The sequence below is a fragment of the Globicephala melas genome, chromosome 13 (genome assembly GCF_963455315.2).
Source record: "Globicephala melas chromosome 13, mGloMel1.2, whole genome shotgun sequence".
Taxonomy (NCBI): domain Eukaryota; kingdom Metazoa; phylum Chordata; class Mammalia; order Artiodactyla; family Delphinidae; genus Globicephala; species Globicephala melas.
In genome coordinates, this window is record NC_083326.1 from 17,946,478 (window position 1) to 17,966,098 (window position 19,621).

General features: G+C 41.1%; 3 protein-coding genes across 3 annotated transcripts in view; 2 read left to right on the forward strand and 1 right to left on the reverse strand.

Annotated features, from left to right (window-relative positions):
- Nucleotides 1-19,621, reverse strand: part of SERPINB3 (serpin family B member 3) — a 106,250-nt gene that overhangs the window by 61,675 nt on the left and 24,954 nt on the right. The window contains exons 2-3 of the mRNA XM_030868128.2: nucleotides 9,194-9,359; nucleotides 5,537-5,628 (exon numbers count right to left, since the gene is read on the reverse strand). The gene's annotated coding sequence lies outside the window, so the exon portion shown is untranslated. The remainder of the gene's footprint in view (nucleotides 1-5,536; nucleotides 5,629-9,193; nucleotides 9,360-19,621) is intronic.
- Nucleotides 792-10,870, forward strand: LOC115859211 (plasminogen activator inhibitor 2-like). Its single transcript, XM_030867825.3, has 7 exons — nucleotides 792-962; nucleotides 4,384-4,503; nucleotides 5,824-5,952; nucleotides 6,462-6,579; nucleotides 9,173-9,315; nucleotides 9,800-9,964; nucleotides 10,281-10,870. The coding sequence occupies exons 1-7, from the start codon at nucleotides 792-794 to the stop codon at nucleotides 10,683-10,685; spliced, it is 1,251 nt and encodes a 416-aa protein (XP_030723685.2). The 3' UTR covers nucleotides 10,686-10,870.
- Nucleotides 15,395-19,621, forward strand: part of LOC132598345 (uncharacterized) — a 50,139-nt gene continuing 45,912 nt past the window's right edge. The window contains exons 1-2 of the mRNA XM_070047075.1: nucleotides 15,395-15,419; nucleotides 18,855-18,936. The gene's annotated coding sequence lies outside the window, so the exon portion shown is untranslated. The remainder of the gene's footprint in view (nucleotides 15,420-18,854; nucleotides 18,937-19,621) is intronic.

A 19,621-nucleotide genomic window follows, 5' to 3' on the forward strand; every position in this document is an offset into this window, starting at 1 on the left:
GTGAGTCTAGGTCACTTCTAGAAGCAAGGAATTTGAAAGAAGTTTGACCATCTCCATTGGCGCCAATCAGAGTGTATATGCACGTGGCATACATGTGAATATGCATGTATTTGCCTGTGGGGTGTGTGTGTGTGGTGTGTATCTGTGGGTACAACACAGAGGCTGAGAACATGACCCTGGAGGCTGGCTACCCACCTACCACCTTCAATTTCCAGTCCTTCCCCTTATAGTCGAGTGACACTCGTCACTTTTCTTCTCTCTGGGCAGTAGTTTCTTCCTTTGTAAAACAGGAATAGCAATGCCTTCCTCAGAGGGTTTCCATAAAGATTAACTGGTTACTACAGGTGAGATGTTTAAAACAGCATCTGTTGTACAGTAAGGTTTCGATAAAGGCTATTTATTGTTATTGCTGTTATTATCACTATTATGATGTGGAGTGTCACTACTCATCGCATGACTGCTCCCTCTATCTCAGGATTGGCTACATAATTTGCAGTAGCCAGTGCAAAGGAAAATGCAGGGCCCTTTGTTTAAAATTATTAAGAATTGCAAGGTTGTGGGAGCAGTGCATTGTACCGAGTGTGGGACCCTTTGTGGCTGCACAGGTCCCAGGATCACGATGATGCTGTCCCTGCTCTACCTCATGCTCTTGGATGAAAGGAGAACAGAGAGGGAACCCCTGCCCCGTGCAGGGTACAGCCTGTACTGCTCTGCTGACATCACTCAAAATGTTGAGTCATCTTTTAGAGCTGTTTATTTTTTTCCCCTCACTTTCCTTCTAGATTGAAACAATGGAAGAACTTTGCAAGGCGAACACAATCTTTGCCCTCAGTTTCTTCAGCCATCTGGCAAATACAAGTGCTGCCACCCAGAATCTCTTCTTCTCTCCATGGAGCATCTCCTCCACCATGGCCATGATCTACCTGGGTGCCAGGGGCAACACTGCAGACCAGATGGCCAAAGTAAGTTTCTGTTAAAGTTCCAAATTAGAACAGAATGATTCCTGAACTGAATTGTAGAATTGCTCTGATTACATGCCTGAGACAACTTGACTCTAACAAGGTCAGCAATCATCACAAGCCATTACAACACAAGTTCCTTAGATTCAAATCTATAAAACAGCCAAACCACAAACACCCTCAGTGGTAGACAGCAGAAATCGTACCAGAATTTCTTACCCTGCAAGGTTAGAAAGGGTTAATAGTGACAACGTCTTATATTTGATAGTATAAATGCTTATATTTTTCAAAGTATTTGCAAGCTTTATCTCTATTGGTTTTAAGACAAGTGTCATTTAACACAGTGGGGAGAGTGGCAGTGGGAATGAAGCACTTTTCCCAGGGCTTCTTCTGGTTTCCACCCTCCTAGCTCAGGTTCCTTCCATTCATGTAAAGAATTCCTTCCAGTGGTTTTAAGAGAGTGTCACCAAGGGAAAAGATATCCCAGACCCATGATCTCCGCACTCTGGGAGATGCACAGAGAGCAGTGTGACTTCAGAGGACCTCAGCCAACATTCTCAACCCCATGAGTTCATGTCAACAAAATGGGGCTGACGTGATGGCCAGTCCTCAAAGTCAAGGACAGGGTGTGGGACAGCATTGTGAGCTATTTCTGTTAAGGCCACTGGCTTCCTTCCTTGGTGAAGGAAGCTGACACCAGCTCAGTCAGGGGACCCTTTCACTAAGTCTGGGGCCATGGAAATATATTGAACTACTTCAACTGTACATGGCAATGGTCCTATGGGATGAATTCAGCACCATTAAAATTCACATGATCCTATATTTCCCGGGTCAGTGACCAGACAAAGTAATATATAATTAAAATTCTTTCCTATTCCCATGTGTACAAACATTAAAATTGAATGCTTTAAGTACAGGCTCTGGTTTCTCACCAACACGGATTCTGTTTTCAGCCACGCCAAAATGCTGCCGGCTACTTTTGAGTTTCCCAGGAGAACCGCACCTGAGTGTGTGCACATAGATAGATGGATATCTCCTTCCAGGTACACGGTGACCCACTTAAGATGGGTCTTGTTTGGAGTGGCCCACAGAGAGCGTTGGCCTATCTCACTGCAGCAGGAAAAGGGATGGAAGTGTCACTCCCTGCGTTTGTGGCAGTTTAAACATCAAGACTTACAACAAAACCCAGTTGCTCACATCTGAGAGCAGCAACATTTTGCAAAACTCCTTCCCTCTATTTTCTTTGCCTTGAAAAGAATAAGTGCAGTGAACTCTATTAAAAACTTTAGAGAACATCAGGGTCTTCATTTTTTAGATGTAAAGGCATCAGAAGCAATATTTCTTTGAGGACAAATGCCAAATGAAGTGCTCTAGGTACGTAAGTAAAAAATGGGATTTTGATGCAAAAGGAAAATTAACTTATTGGTCACTCGACACAACACAGCTTTTCTGTGTCTGGCAAGTGCTTTCAGCACATGGGACAAGGGGTTTATATAGTTTTCTTGTAACTGTGCTGCATGGGCAGATTTTAAAATTCAAAGACAAATTTGGTTAATTCCCTACTAAAAAACGAGGAGAAGCTCTTTGGTTGGAGGAGGAAGCAGGGATTTTGGGGACAGACCTGCCTGTGTTTGGGTGGTAACTTTGCCATTTACCAGGTGTGTGAGGGAAGGCATTTCAACTCTCTGAGCCTCAGTTTTCTTTCTTTTTTCTTGTGGTACGCGGGCCTCTCACTGTCGCGGCCTCTCCCGTTGTGGAGCACAGGCTCCGGACGCGCAGGCTCAGCGGCCATGGCTCACGGGCCCAGCCGCTCCGTGGCACGTGGGATCTTCCCGGACCAGGGCACGAACCCGTGTCCCCTGCATCAGCAGGCGGACTCTCAACCACTGCGCCACCAGGGATGCCCAGTTTTCATATTTTTAAAAGGAGAATGAAAATGCATAACCGGCAAGATGGGTGTGAAGATTAGAAAGAATAGGAGAAGCACGTGTTAGAACTAAAAGTTATCATAGCTGACACTTATAGTGCCCTGGCCAGGCACCTTTCTAAGAACGTTTTATAGTTTACCCACAGAATACAAAATCCTGTGAGGTAGGTGCTCTGATTACCATAGTCCTTTCATAGAAATGAGAAATTTAGGGCAAGAAGAGGCCACACAGTTGGGAATTGATACAGCTGGTAAAGGTGACATAGTTGTAATGGAATAAAGGAATGCGTGGAAGGGATAAACTCTTACAGAGCACAAGCGATGTGAGAGCAGCAGTTGTACTGTTACCAGCTCTTCTCTTTAGGGTAAGGCCACGGACCTGCCCAGGCCGAGCCGCCTCTCTGGGCAGGGTGCATCCCTCAGCGTGGCCCGGGTCACCTCACATCCCCCCTCCTGCAGCGACTCTCGCAGTGACTCGGGAGGCCTTTAGTGCTAGCTCCAAGACCCCATCAGTCTCCTTAAAAGGGAGGACAACCGGAGAAGCTGTTACATGAAATATTCTTCCCTTACGTGGCGGCAGAGTCAGACCACTTCTTTTCAAAGAGTATTAGGTAAGACTCATAATGTGTGATCTGAAGAGCAGAGAGAGACCCCACAAATCCTAACACCTCTCCTTCCAGCCTGGAGATTCACCACCTGCTGGACAAGCCTGCCTTTCCTTCCTTAGCAGAACGTCTACCTCTCCTGGGACCCCACGGGGATGGGACCCAAAGGATGTTGGAGGTGGGAGTGGGTGGGTAGCAGGGCCAGGCTCGGGGGTGCTGAGACTGGCTGAGCCAGGCTGGGAAGGCTCCAGTTTGGGGAAGGCCTCCTGAGGGCCCTCCCGGGGCCAGTGTGCACCTACCAGCTTCACTGCTATCCTGATCTGCCACTGACAACATAAAGAGATTCATATTGTCATCTTACCTCTGCCATTTGCCCCCCACATGGACAGACGTGTGGGATTTCTTTATGTGTAAATAAGGGATGTGCAAATATTTTAGGTGATCCCTGTAATATTGAGTGACCTGCTTTTATGTTTAAGCTAGCTGTGGCTTGTAGTTTTTGACAGGTTAGAAGTGTGTAATATATAAGGCCACTGAATAGAGAGATACAAGATTGGGAGTTAACCTTATTGCTTCCTTCAGAATACTGGCATGTTTTCAAGGCAACTTATGGGTTGGGTTATAATTTAGAGGTTATAAATCATCTCATCATAACAATTTGCCGTCAGAATGGCCAGCCTATGAATTAGCATAAAATAGTTCGTGCTGAGTCCTGTGAAGGACACTTCCGCTGGCTGACACATGTTACATATGAAGAGCATCTATGCTTGTTACCATACACAAAGACAGGAAACGAGAGTAGGACCACTAAGAGGAGCTTGAGAGCCATTGGTTTAAAAGTTACGTAATGCAGCAGGAAAATGCACCCAATTCTCTGGAATTCCAATTGTAGGTGCTTCAGTTTAACAAAGGTGGAGACCACAAAGTCGCCCCAGACACCCAAGAGATCTTCACCGGTTGTGAATTCACACAGAAGATCCAGAGGGGCACTTATCCTGATGCTATTCTGAAGGTATCTGACTCATCCATTTCTATTTCTTTTGTATTTTATTTCCAGAATATTCTTGTCTTAAAATCACAGTATTAGACAGGGAAGGAACCTAGTACAACTTCCCTCCTTCATAGAAAGACAACTAAGGCTCACAGTCCTTGAGTAAATATCCTACTCTGATAAGTAAGGGCAGAGCCAGGGTAGAATCCAGACTTCACGCCTTCCAGGCCAAGACTACTTCTAAATTCCATCACCCCACTCTGCCATTAGTTGGGGATGTATAATTTATTCTAATGCCATTGTGGAGACTCCTAGAATACACATGCATAGATGCAGATTTCCAGAGTAAGGGGTGACAAGTAATTGAGGAATGGAGAAGGCCCGGCTTGGTGACTTCATGAAAGGTCACTGACCCTCAAATATCCTTTATGTCCTCCCCTTCTATCTCCTATGATCTATCTATCTATCTATCACCTATCTATCATCTATCTATCTACCTACTATGTATCATCTATCTATCTATCTATCTATCTAATCTCTTCAGCTAATCTATCTCACGTAGTCATTTCTTTCCCCAATACTCCATTTCCTTAAACACCAGCTATCCAGCTACATTGTAGGAGATGCGCTCCTATGGGTAAACAACTTCCACGATCACACTCCTAAGTTAGGTTATGGGGAGATACCCCACATAGCTTTCTCCTTGGGAATGCTGATGCTCCATCTGCCTGTCAGCCGGGGAGTTATGGACTTAGGAGGGGAAGAGGCCCGTTCAGTATGGAGATGCTGCCAGGTCTGAATGGACAGCAGTCCAGCTGCAGGGCTCTGACCTCTGCTTCACCCAGGCGCTGCGGTGACTAAGCCCTGTTTGTGTCATCGTGCTTACAAACTTCAGGTTGGGGATTGGAATTTCCCTCAATTTCCTGCTTTCTAAAACCCAGATTTTCCACTTCACAGACTACCCCTTAATTATAAAACGGTACTTGCAGAAGTTCTATGAACTTTTTAAAGAACACTTCTAAGGCAACATTTTAATATAATAAAAATTGCTTACAGACTTTGTAGTTCAGGAGACTGTAAAAGGAGCCTTTCTTCTAGGATCTTTGTTACTTCATGGTTCAATCCAGTCCATAGGCACAGTAAAATCTGAAACAAATAAAAAAAATTAGCTGATATTATCCATATCAACAATGTTTCCTCAGAGATTCCTCTAACGTGCCAGAAAAAAGTATACTTTAATACAGCATTTTATTGATGTACTGGAAAAAATACCATTGCTTAAGAAATATCTTGTTTAGGAGTCTTGAGTTACATAAAGAGAGTCTCTCCTTTCTGTTTAAGGCACAAGCTGCAGACACAATCCATTCATCCTTCCGTTCTCTCAGCTCCGCCATGAAAACGTCCACAGGGGAGTATTTATTGGAAAGTGCCAATAAGCTGTTTGGCGATAAGTCTGCAAGATTCAGGGAAGTAAGTGAAACGTGCGATTTAAATGGCAGGGCCCCAAACTTACAGGGAGGTCAGTTTTAAAGTTGTTCTCTCTTATTCATGCTGAGGGAGTCAGAATTCCACATGGGTTCCCTTAGACTCCCTAAGGCCATTGGACACTATCCAACGCAGCTATCCCTATGCTCCCTCTGTGGGTGCTTTCTCTCCCTGCTGCAAAATTCCCACCTGTGAGTCGTAAGTCAGGAAGAGCACAGCTGATGTCCAGAGCCTCTATCCCCACACCCGACGTCTCCCCTTGTACCCAGTGGTCATAATGCAAAGCGTGCAGGACAGCAAATAGAATTGGGACTGGAGTTGGGGGTGGAGGTCAAGAGAACACATATAATCAGCCCCCCTAGCCAACCTCCACCCCTACCCCTACCTCAGGCTCCCCAGTCTTGACAGGAAGCCTGTAATTTATAATTACACCAAGGCTTGTTCAGTATATATTCTATGTAAACTTTGTCTTTTTTTTTTTTTTTGCTTTAAAGAGATACATGCAGCTCTCCAAGAAATATTACTCTACAGAACCCCAGGCAGTTGACTTCCTAGAACGTGCAGAAGATGCCAGAAAAAAGATTAATTCCTGGGTCAAGACTCAAACCAAAGGTAAAACCAAGGAAGTAGTTTCTGCTCTTCTTTCCACTTAGAAAGCACTTATGTAGTTTTTAGAAAACCATCCTTAGCCCTTACTCCCAACCTTAGTTATTCTGATTAATGTAACCTGATTCTTGTTGAGCCACGTGGTGTTTTAAGTGAGAAAAAAATAATTGAGGTCTACTAATAGAAGACATATATTCAGTACTTAAATAATCTGATTTTGGATATTACCTTAGAATAGAATATAAGAGGAGACAGCTCTTTTCTAACAGGACATACCAGTATTGGAATAATTGTGACTCTGTGTCTACTGTGGACAAAAACAAAGAAAAAAGGCGTGACCTTCAAATGAGTAATTGGTGTGAGAATACTAGCAATGGAAAAAGGAGGGATCATAAAATTTTAACTCTTCTGTTTCACCATTCAGAGTCAGTATGTTGTCAAGTTCTTTTGGTCCCTGCTCCATCTCTCCTGGATTGTCTAAGCTACTTCTACCTTTGTAATGCATGTCCTTAATTCTTTGTTGTTTTTTAATTTTTAAAAATTTATTTTATTTTTTTAACATCTTTATTGGAGTATAACTACTTTACAATGGTGTGTTAGTTTCTGCTTTATAACAAAGTGAATCAGTTATACATATACATACATCCCCATATCTCTTCTCTCTTGCGTCTCCCTCCCACCCTCCCTATCCCACCCCTCTAGGTGGTCACAAAGCACCGAGCTGATCTCCCTGTGCTATGCGGCTGCTTCCCACTAGCTGTCTATTTTACGTTTGGTAGTGTATATATGTCCATGCCACTCTCTCACTTTGTCACAGCTTACCCTTCCCCCTCCCCATATCATCAGGTCCATTCTCTAGTAGGTCTGTGTCTTTATTCCCATCTTGCCCCTAGGTTCTTCATGACCTTTTTTTTTTTTCCTTAGATTCCCATCCAAAATCCCACTACCTGTTAGTAGTGAAGCTGGGGTTCCCTCTTCTTCTGAGCCTTAGTCTAATTCTGGAATTCTTCAATTGGATGTTTAAAGTGTTTGCTAACTTAATGCAAAAAATGGATTTTCATTTACCTCCTGTGTTTAAAACATTGTTTCAAGCCATAGTGTGGGGTCTTGGTTTCTTCGTTACCACAGTGGAAAAAACACATGAACTAAGTTCTATAGAATTTTTAAAAAATGTTTTGTTTCTCTGAAAATAGTTGATCTACTTTAGTTCTTCATTTCTAGATTTTTAAATTACTGCTGTAAAATATTGACACACCACTGACAAAAATGAAGCAGGGAAAGTGAAGATTAACAGAAGTGAAAGTAAAAAGGTATTGCAAAATTAAAGAGACTCATGAAAGTCTTGCTTTTTTGAGAACAGCAAGAATTTCTCTTCTCTTTAAGCATTTGTGTTGAATGGCTGTAAATCAATCAGTGGAATTGCCAAAATGCCAAGTAGTCATTTGGGCTCATTGTTTTAGAAAATTTTATAATAATTTGAGACAATTTCTGTTTTATTTGTTAGGATCAAATACTAGTTTTTCCATATGCATTACAGAGTTAAATAAAGTCCTAGTAGATTTCTGTGGTAACCAAGAATTTTAATTCCCTGAGGGATATATTGAATAGAAATACTGAATGACTATACTGAAGCTGGTCAGACTACAGTGACCTTTTTGTTCGTGTCCTATGTCTGTCAGTAGGAATGGAAGACGGTGGAATTCTGACCAGCTGACAAGCATTGTGACCTTGGGAGGGTTGCTAATCTCTCTTACTATGATGTTCATTTGTATAAAATGACAATAATAATACCTACTAGAGTAGTTGTGAGGATTAAATAATGTATTTAGTGGTTGAAATATTGCAGAGCAGGTATTCACTATAAGTGGCCTGTCTCTTAAACCAACTATAAAAAAAAAAATCACGTTCAGATGTTATCATTTCTGAGAACCTTCTCTGACTCCTCACTTGTTTACTCCCTTCTCTGTGATGTCATAGTTCTCTGTATTATTTAGCTCTCTTATAGAACTTATCACACATTGTTTCCTGACTGATTTAGAATCTCTCTTCCAATATTCTCAGTCCCACCAGGACAAGTCTTCCTTTCTCACTTCATGAATCTGTGCTACTCCTGGTGTAGGTCTAGCCCAACTTCCAAAAAACTGTTTTTGGGTCAATGAATGGGTCACAGGCATAGACTGTCTAGACCAGATCTTGAAGGAGCCCTAGTGACATATGTACTGTGGAAAGGCACTATTATGTTCCTTAAGTGATTCTTTTTCACTCCCATCCGAATTAACTAACTTCATACAACTACAAAACTTTGAGAAAGAGTATAAAAGGAACTTAAAATTTTTTTCCAAGTCTGATAGTAATTCTAAACCTTAATTGCATTACTTCTTCATTTTCTCTTGGATTTTGCAAACCTCAGAAATCTGGTCTCAGTTTTACTTATGATTTAGGTAAATCGAGAGAAAAACTTAAGCTTGAAGGTCAACATCTCTGCAGAGTTTGATAAATGTGGATGCTGAGTTTGATGGTGACTCAAAAGATTCAAGAAATCATGATAACTTTACAGTTCTTAATCATGAAACCTAAACATATATCATATTTTCTGTAGGCAAAATCCCAAACTTGTTACCTGAAGGTTCTATAGATGCAGAGACCAAGATGGTCCTGGTGAATGCTGTCTACTTCAAAGGAAATTGGAAAACTCCATTTCAGAAGAAATTAAACAGGCTTTATCCTTTCCGTGTGAACTTGGTACGAGACAATGAGACAGATTTTCTTAACGTATATTTTAGGGCCTTTGACAAAATAGAGAAAGAAAAGTTAGGGACCACTCACTGATACTTGCACATAATTTGCCAGTTATAAGTTATGCACATTGGATAGTTGATTGACTCTATTCCATTTTTTGACCTGTCAAACTAGATTAATAATAATATCCAACTCAAATTATTGTTGTAAGGATTCAACGAGATTTTGCAGAGTTCTTGGCCCCTAGTAGGTACTCAACAAGTGTTTCAGTATTATTATAATTGTCCATCTTATTACTAATGGGTATAATTTTGAAAAAGCTAAATAGATCAGAGCCACTGTCAGGGTATACAAATAATTTATTTTGTTGATTTTTAGAAACATAGTTCTTCAGAACGAAAGCAGAACCCATTCTCTTTTACGTCTGATTGTAAATCTTTTGACATCTTAGTATCTACTTTCATATTTTACTTTTTAATAATTTTAGACTCAGCGCAAAGAAGTACAGATGATGTTCTTGCATGAAAAGCTGAACATTGGACACATAGAAGACCTAAAGGTCCAGATTCTAGAACTGCCCTATGCTGGATATGTCAGTATGTTCCTGTTGCTTCCAGATGAAATTGCTGAATGTTCTACTGGCTTGGAGTTGGTAAGGCATTCCAACTTCCATTGTTTTAAACTTCTGGGGCTAAACTTACCTTGGCATATGTCTACAACTTGGGAAATGGTGTGCAGTTTCTCATGGAAATATGTGAATTGGTTGAGAGGAACAGTGCCAGGTCTCACACTTTCACTCAAAGGCTTAAACTTATGTCATACATGCTACTTTCTTGCAAAATTTTTACCAAACTAGTAAATTTTAATATCACCCACGCTACAGTGAAGTTAAAGTCACTGATTGTTAACATCAGAAGTTGTTTTCCTTCTCTGCTAAGCACTCATTGGTTTTGCTTTTGGACTTGTAGCTGGAAAGTGAAATCACTTATGACAAACTCAACAAGTGGCTCAGCGAAGACACCATGGTTGAGGATGATGTGGAGGTGTATGTCCCCCGGTTCAAATTAGAAGAGCATTATGAACTCAAGCCCATTCTCATGAGCATGGGCATGGCTGATGCCTTCAGCCAGGGCCAAGCCAATTTCTTAGGCATGTCTGAAAAGAATGACCTGTTTCTGTCTGAAGTGTTCCATCAAGCCTCTGTGGACGTGAACGAGCAGGGCACTGAAGCAGCTGCTGGCACTGGGGTCATTATGTCGGGGAGAACTGGCCATGGAGGCCCACGGTTTGTGGCGGACCATCCTTTTCTCTTCTTTATCATGCACAAGATAACCAAGAGTATCCTCTTTTTTGGCAGATTTGCCTCACCCTAGTTTCCGTTTCTGCACAGGATGTTGTAATGTGAGGTATAAGCCTCAGAATTGCTCTAAGGGCCGAAACTTTAGCAACCTTTTGTACATATTTGTTTTTCTGAACAAATTCTATTACACAGTGAATATAAATACAGAAGTAGCTTGACATCTGTCAGTCATAACATTACCACCCTATTAATCCTTTGGTCTCCTAAAATGGGATGATATGTCACTTAGTTCTTCCTTACTCTTATTTTATTGCATTACCTTTTACTGTATTATTTATTATTTTATATAATGGCTTTTTATTGTTGTTCACTGTCTAGTGTAGCTGATACAGTTACAGAAGCATGTCATCACTTATTTTTCTTTCTAAGGAAATGCACTTATTTGTTCTTATAATGAAGGACGAGCAGGTGTCCTTCCATGCCCTTCTGTGATAAAAACCTAGAAGAAAGCATTGAACAACAGGAAAATATGAGTGGTGTGCATTTCTAGCATTATGTATCACATAGATGTGTCTGTAACTTATGGAAGGTTGTGAATATATTAAAAATAGACATGTTTCCACACAACTATTTGTTTGTTGTCATTCTGTTGGGTCTTTAGGTCATAAGACCTGTTTACCTTGATTCTCAGGAATCAGGTATCATGGCTCATTTGTGAGAACCAAGAAAAAATAAACAGAATAAAGGAGCCAAAGGAGAGGCGGCTGTATAGCACAGGGAGCTCAGCTCAGTGCTCTGTGATGACCTAGAGGGGCGGGATGGGAGTGGCGGGGAGGGAGGCGCGAGAGGGAGGGGATATGGGGATACATGTACACATAGAGATGATTCACTTTGTTCTACAGCAGAAACTAACACAACCTTGTAAAGCAATTATACTCCAATAAAAAAAAATGACAAAAAAAGGAGCCAAAGGAATAAGCGACCGTCTTGCAAGGAGCTCCAATGTTGGCGGGGGGGATGGAGTTGTGGGAAAAATGGATTAGAGCTGTCTTCTCACAGCAGCAAAAGGTATAGCAATTCAAAGGAATAGCTTGGGTCAGAGCCCTTTGGGGACACCTGTGTTCAAACCTCAAGGACATCAGGAATAAACACCAAGTCTAGTGGTCCAGACATAGAATCAAGGTCATAATCATTGATTGAGGTGAGCGCTCAGAGGGGTAGAGATGAACGTGGCTCAAGAGCAGAAGGGCAACATACAATGGGAAATATTGCCTAAGTGTGTTTTTCTCAAATAGCACTGAATGCTTTTGAGCGGATCAGAGAAGAACATAATTTAAGTCCTAAGAACAAAGGAAGGGCTTCCCTGGTGGCGCAGTGGTTGAGGGTCCGCCTGCCGATGCAGAGGACGCGGGTGCGTGCCCTGGTCCGGGAAGATCCCACATGCCACGGAGCGGCTGGGCCCATGAGCCATGGCCGCTGAGCCTGCGCGTCCGGAGCCTGTGCTCCGCGGCGGGAGGGGCCACAGCAGTGAGAGGCCCGTGTACCGCAGAAAAAAAAAAAAAAAAAGAACGTAGGAAGACCTGAGGTTTAAGGGAGCTGAGCTGGCTGCAGATACTGGCTACAGAAGTGTGGCTGGATCCTGGAAATGTATGCCGGTGTCACCGTCCCTACGATGAAAGCCAGGGATGGGTGACCTACTGGAGCATGGTGGCTAAAAAGGTAACCTCAGGACATTGACTTAACTGCATCCAAATCCCAGTTCTAACACTTAGGAGTTATTTAACCACAAGCCGGGAAATGATGCTTCTTCATGCTTCAGTTTTCTTTCAGTGTAAACTAGGGAAAACAATGCTTTTCTCATAAGGTTGCTGTGATGGTAAAATGAATTCATACAGAACAAGCAATTAAAAGAATGCTTAGCATGTACAGTACTTAATACACACTAGTGATAACGATTATTTTCTTTGTCAGTAATAAAACTGTCTCACTGTCAGCTGGTCAAACATAGAGTCCCAGAAAATTATTCTTATAATTCTTTAAGGCTTGAATTGTGGTTTGTTTCCTCTAAATCAGACGTTCTTGAAAATTAGGGGTTCTTCCTTGCATTCTCCTACTTACTTTTAGATTCATATTTTAAATGTACTTTAATAATTCACTCAGCAATGCGATAAGTAGTAACTTTCTGAATTGTTGTGAGTCTTAAGATATTCATATTTCACCATGATTATTGAATTAGAGCACGAGTATAGAATTCTAGGTTCAAAGCATTCTTCAGCACTTTAAGGGCACAATTTTATCATCTCCCAGCACCAAAGTTGTGGATGGGAAAGTTGATGTCAAGATAATTCTTGCTTCTTGTAGTTTTAATTATTTTATTTTTGTTTTTGATGATGTTCTTGATATTTCATTGCATTAAGAGTATTTTTAAACGGTTTAAAAATTTTATCTTGTTCATCAGGAGATGTTTTCCATCTGGAAACTTGTACCTTGGTTCATTGCTGGGAAACTCTCAGCCGCTGCTATGGCCCGAATGTTTGTTCCCCCAACACATATGTCGAACACCTAATCCCCAATGTGATGGTCTTTGTAGGTGGGGCCTTGGGGAGGTAATTAGTATTAGAATTAGTCATGAGGGTAAGTCCCCGGGATGTAATTAGTGTTCTTATAGGGAAATGAAAAAACAAAAGCTCTCAACCAAGTAAAGACAAGTAGGCAACCATCTGTGAACCAGGAAGACAGCCCTCAGCAAGAACTCGATCACAGACCCGCAGCCTCCAGGACTGTGAAAAATGAATGCTTGTTGTTTAAGCCGCCCAGTCAGCAGTGCTCTGTTATGTCAACCCAGACTGAATAAGAAAACCATTATACACTCAACTCTCTCAGCCCCACCCTATCTACTCTCTTCTTCTGGATTCCTATTTGAATAATATTGATGTACCTAGAGTTCTTTTATCGGTTCTAAAAGATTTTGAATACCTAATAAATTCATGCAATCTCAACATCAAACATGAAAAGACTAGAGCAAAAACTCTCCCTCCCACCCCCGTTGCCCATTCATATAGTTCCTACTCCCCCATCCCCATTAGTAATATCTGTACATATTGCTAAATATTCATAGGGCAGGCCATAACTAACAACAACAAGCAAGCAAAATTATGCTGAGATTATTATATTGTTAACTTAGGATACAATTACTCCTTTCTCTTTCCCTGCCCCCTCCAAACAGGCATCAAAATAATGCAAAACCGGGCTTCCCTGGTGGTGCAGTGGTTGAGAGTCCGCCTGCCGATGCAGGGGACACGGGTTCGTGCCCCGGTCCGGGTAGATCCCACATGCCGTGGAGCGGCTGTGCCCGTGAGCCAAGGCCGCTGAGCCTGCGCGTCCGGAGCCTGTGCTCCACGACGGGAGGGGCCCCAGCAGTGAGAGGCCCGCGTACCGCAAAAAAAAAAAAAAAAAGCAAAACCAAAATTTTATCAACATAACAATATATCAATATATAAAGATTTTAAACAAGAGGTAAGTGGAAAGCAATCTGAAGAAGGTTTGTGGGAAAGCATGAATAAAACTTAAGTCTGTGTCTTTAGAGAAGATGAAACAATTTCTTGGCTGGTTTCCCAGAATCTATATCGATGCATTAAATGTAACATAAATAACTAGAGCTGTGCGGTGATGCAGCCCAAGTCACTCTCTGGACCACTGGCAGTCAAGATGGACAGCCCCTCTATCTAGAGCCTCCATATGATACTTCCAGCTAATAATAGTCTGCAGCCATCCTGTGGATAATAACATCTGTTCAGCACATGTCAGGCAGGCACCATGGAATCTGCAGCCACAAGTTGCATCCCCCAGTGAAATTCAAAGCAACATTCTGCTCTGGGTTCCACATCAACATTCAACTATTAAACTCTGAGCCACTTTACCACATGTGCCCCATGAAGAGAAAAACAGAAACTGCGTGAAGAAAAAACACACACATACGCTATTAACAAAGATAATTCTCCTTTCCCTCAGTCCCTTCTGGACTGTGCTCCATTCCCGTCTCTCTCTCTTCACCCCCTTCACCATTCCTCCATGCCCTGCATCCTGTTATAGACAGTTTTCCCTTCTTAATAAATAAGGAGGAACATTCACAGGGAGAAACGGAAGAGAAGCAGAAAGTGATGAAGTAACATTTCACCCAGTAACTGTGTCTAAAACGTCGATCCAGACCCCATGTCTCTGGGGTGGGGACAGTGGACATGGGACAAGTTGGGGTTGTGCTCGGGGTTCTACACCAACACCCGAATGAGAAGAACAGAAACATTTCCTGGATGCTTCACCTAGTACCTTATGAGCAACTTTAACAGTAAACAGTTCACCAATAATATTCTCCATTTCCTTGCCCATTGTTATTCCACTAATTTAAACTAATTTAAAACTTTCTGTTGTTGAAAAAATAAATCTACCGGGGAAAACCACGAATTGCTGCCAGTTGGCAGACTCAAGAGGACATAAGCCAGGAAAGTGTGAGTTACAATTTGTTAGAATTCCAGTCTGTACATGCAGACAGACATGGAAAATGTGGGTAATTAAGTAATTCAAGCAAAACTCTGTCTATCCCTCTGTCTTTTTATTTGAGCTTCTGGCCAAGATGAAGTTGAAAGGAAGAGTGTATGGGCTTGTGAAAGTGAATCAGAGGGTGGGGTTAAGGAAAGGGTGGTGCTAGAAGTTTTAAAAAGTATTTCTACAGTTAAAGGTCACTTAACTCAGCCACGGTCTCTTGCTAAAGGAACCAGTTGCCAATTCTGCTCCCGTGTAAGAAAACAAGGTATTGTAAATAGTTCTTTGTTTTAAAATGTTTTATGTTTTCTTTCTTTGTTGAGGTACCTAGCTAAAGAACAATTTATCGAGACTCCCACAAAACAGAAATAATAGATGAAGGCCAGCCTCCAGGAATTCTGTGCAGGTCTGAGAGATTGAACCCTGAGCTGATTCAAAGTTGGTACTAGAAAGCGGGCTAAGCGGGAGAGAGCATTCACTTCCGAAGACGTCAGAAAGGTAGTTTTGCCGTGAATTGTGAAACTATGAATGGAGTTTTCTCCAGTCACATTTTTGGATTTGCTACCTTTGCATCTGTCAACACAGGTAAAAAGAAATAGGGTATTCTCAGAAGTATTGAACCAAAACCCTTCTAACCCTTCAGAAGAGCGGACTTGGCAACATGAATTTGAGCTTAGTCACTAATGTAGGGAACTAATGATTTGACTCTCTACCCTCCCGCCCACGCACACCTTCATGTCTTGGCTACCATTCCATGGGCCAGTAGCTTTCTTCTCTTTCGTGGAATAACCTAAGTCCCTAAGCTTACACTCCATGCTCATCATAAATCCTCCCAGACTATTAATTCCCTCAGAAGTGGCTTTAGGTAAATATTGAAGTGCTGCGGATTTGGGGGGTCATTTTCTGATATGCACAACTCCACCAAGTAGACAATATCATCAGTATCATCGGAAAGTCAGGAGGCCTTGGATGTCCTCTAATGGAAAAGGGGAAGAGAGTCCTTCCCGCTCCCTCCTCCAGCTCATCATCATCTCTCTTTCTTCCTCCTCCTGTTCATCCTCTTTCGTCACCCAATCCCTCCCTTTCACCGTAAAACCTTAAAGACAGTCAGATATAATGACAAAAGCATTTGTATTTAGAGTCCAGAGAATGGGACTGCAACGGTAGCTCTGCTGTTAGTTAGCTGTGCATGTTCGTCAGCACATCTAACCTCTCTGGGCCTCAGTTTCCTAGCAGATAAAATGAAGCAATTTGATTAGAGGGATTCCAAGGTTCTTTCCAACCCTGATTTGTGAAGAGTATGTGTATCTTTGATGAGACATATTGGCGAGTGATACTCTCCTTTTCTTATTTTCTTATTTCTTTAGTTAAGCCCCTTTACAGATAGAGATTTTACATATTTGACGTATGTGTGTATATTTATATGTATGTAAACTGATATATCCATATACCTTCCGAAAATTGCAAAAGAGCTATTTATTCTGAAAAGGGCAAAGTTGGCTTCTGATCTAGACATTTATAGTCTTTTCTGAAAAGATCACTGTCGAACCCTTGTATGGATAAATTATCTCATGTAGAATCTCATCCCCAAATTCTGCATCTTTCAGAAAGCACTTTTCACTGCCGGGATAATTTTATCCAGCACTGGCTGGCTTAGCGCTTCTATACTTTTTTTTTAAAGGCAGGAATTATTTTTCTTGTATGGTCTGGGCTACACCTGATATATTAATGATATTAATGAGAGAATTAATGAAGTTGAAGATACCTGGATATTAACTTTCCACAAGAAATTAGCTTTTTCATTAGAGTTATTGTTTTCAGGGATTTGTTACAAGTAACTAAACTTTAGAATAACCATAAATAATAAGTAGCAAGATAAAAATCCTCAGCCTTAAAATGGTAGTTTCTCCTCTCCTCCCTTCATAGTGATTATGCTTTGGCCACGGAGCCAAGCATTTTCCATATGAAAGAATTCACGAGTTCTTAAAAGATAAAGCTTCATATACAGGCAGTAAGCAAAGCATCATTTGCATGAATATAGCTGTAAGGAAAACAGGGAGGTTATTTACAATACAGCATTGGATCTGTCAAGGGAAATACTGATACACAAGTTTCGAACGTTTTATGAGGGCGTAGAATTGCTACAAGAGTAGAGGTTCTTGCTTTTCTTCTTTAATAAGATAATGTTAGCCTAGGATTATCATCAGCTTCTGAAATAGGTGGAAGCTATGACTAGGGATGATTTAGAGGCTGGGAAGCTGTTTGGTTAAGTGTAAGCCTATGACTAGGAGGGATTTCAACAGTATCACTGTTAATCCAAGTCATGATGAAACCAAAACTTTGCCTACACATGCCTCTCCCTTCATTCAACCATTGAACTAGAGAGATCTTCTGACCTTTCTAAAGTTCTCATTCTAGGTTTCTCTGAGGGCCAGGTGATATCAGTGCAGGACCAAGTTCTATACGACATTGGCACCAATGGGAGTTTCTAGGCTTAGGAATTTGGTTTATTTTTAATCATTTAATCAGCTTGAGAAATTATTTGGCTATAAAATGACAATAGATTGAACTCACTATTTCTTTGAGAGAGACCCAGTCTAAAAAGACTTAAATGAAAATATCAGGGTAATTAGACGTGAAATTTAGAAGGTGAATATAATATTTTTAAAAATGAGAAAGTTTGAGTTCCTTTGTTTGTTAAGATTGGTTTCAGAGGGTCTCACGTGAGTGAGGATAAAGGCAAGCAGGTCTTGAGGTCTCTACTTCTCTATGAGCATTTCCACTAAACTGTGAAAGATTTCAAGTTTAAATAGATAAAAAATGGTGGCTAGAGCCCAAACTATAAACACTCTAAAAGAGAAATAAACAAGTATTTGTAAGTTTTCATTTTGTGCAAAGTCCTGAGGTGGGTGTTACTGGATGTGCAAAGCTGAGTAAGAAAATTTTGCTCTCAAGGAAATTATCCTAGAGTTGAAAAGATATAAATCTATGCAAACAGAACTAGCAGTATGATAAGCTCCAAGCAGGCAGCAAAAGCTATTTTATGGGTCTTTGGTGGAAGACGTGCTCCTGTGAACCCCAAAGTTCAGAAAAGGCTTCCAGAGGGAAAGAAGAACCGGAGCAGAGTTGGATTTCAAGAGAATAAAGGATAAAGGAACCAGGATATCATACATCAGGGTGTGAAGGAATAAAAAAGGTTAAAAGTATAAAAATATGGATGAAAGATAATTGAGAAAAAGTACAAAGTTGAAAAGGGGTATAATTATTCCTCATTTACTGGGTAAAGTCAGTAGGCATGTGGTGTGTTGGTAAGAGGCACTGGGCTGATTCCTCTGCCATTTATATCCTGGCATTTTCAACAGGGAGCCGCTAACTGACCAGAATCCAATTGTTCTCTCATGTGAATTAACTCTGAAATTTGAGCCAATTCTCTTAAACTCTCTGGACTTCATTTTTAAAATATTTAAAATCATGTTGGAGTGGAATTTTTCTAAAGTTTATTCAGCTCTTATGAGTGTATATATACATAGTATATATATATATAAAATCAGATATATATATAATCAGATTGGATAATACATTCTTTTGTCATTTCAATGAAGGGTAATTAAAAAAGATAATTATGCAAGCCAACAAATCCATTTACAAAAGTTAAATAAATGGAAAGGATTATTAACATGTTCTCTAACTTTATTTTTCTTAGATTTTCCCAATGGACTCTCTAGCAAAATCCGTCAACCAATTTGCTCTGGAGCTTAGCAAGAAGCTAGCTGAATCTGCCGAGGGTAAAAATATCTTTTTTTCTCCCTGGGGCATCTCAACCTCCTTGGCCATGGTGTATTTGGGCACCAAAGGCACCACGGCAGCCCAAATGTCCCGGGTGAGTGAGAAAGGTCAACCATCCTCTGTTGCCTTAAAATGAAATGCTTTTCTTGTCTTTTGTTCACTTCTCTCCTGAAATCCAAATAGCCCACGTTTTACAACCACGTCCTCCAAAATAAAAGACACACTTTAAATAAATTTTCTAGACCATAAAAAGAAATCTGAGAAAGTGAATCAATTTGAAAACTCTTTCTAGGAATACCGTTTAAGAATCAGTGTTCTCTGGCAAAATCAAATGGAGAGATGATGTTCCCTTACCCAGGTGCCCAGTGGGTAAGGAGTAAGGAAATTGAATAGGGAGAGGGATAGCAACAGGAAAAGTCAACCTATCTTGTGATTTCAAGCAGTGTTATCCCTGCCCATACCCAGTGAATTCCGGGGAGCTCAGAACTTGGGCTTTGCCATTACTAAAGGCAAAAAAGCAGCCAACTGAAGTCTTAAGGACATTTTTATTACCGGTAGTCTCATGCACTCAGGTTGGATTCGTAAGTAGGAGAGATGATTGAGCTGGGTGGGCACTTGGTAAAAAGAAGCACACAGAGATACAAAATGGTACATGGAGAGGTTAGCGAGTTTGGTTCAACACCA

Coding starts and splice junctions, on each gene's coding strand:
- LOC115859211 (XM_030867825.3), top strand. CDS start 792: ATGGAAGAACTTTGCAAGGCGAACACAATCTTTGCCCTCAGTTTCTTC. Junction 9,316..9,799: donor ATCCTTTCCGTGTGAACTTG/GTACGAGACAAT, acceptor TAATAATTTTAG/ACTCAGCGCAAAGAAGTACA. Junction 9,965..10,280: donor GTTCTACTGGCTTGGAGTTG/GTAAGGCATTCC, acceptor TTGGACTTGTAG/CTGGAAAGTGAAATCACTTA.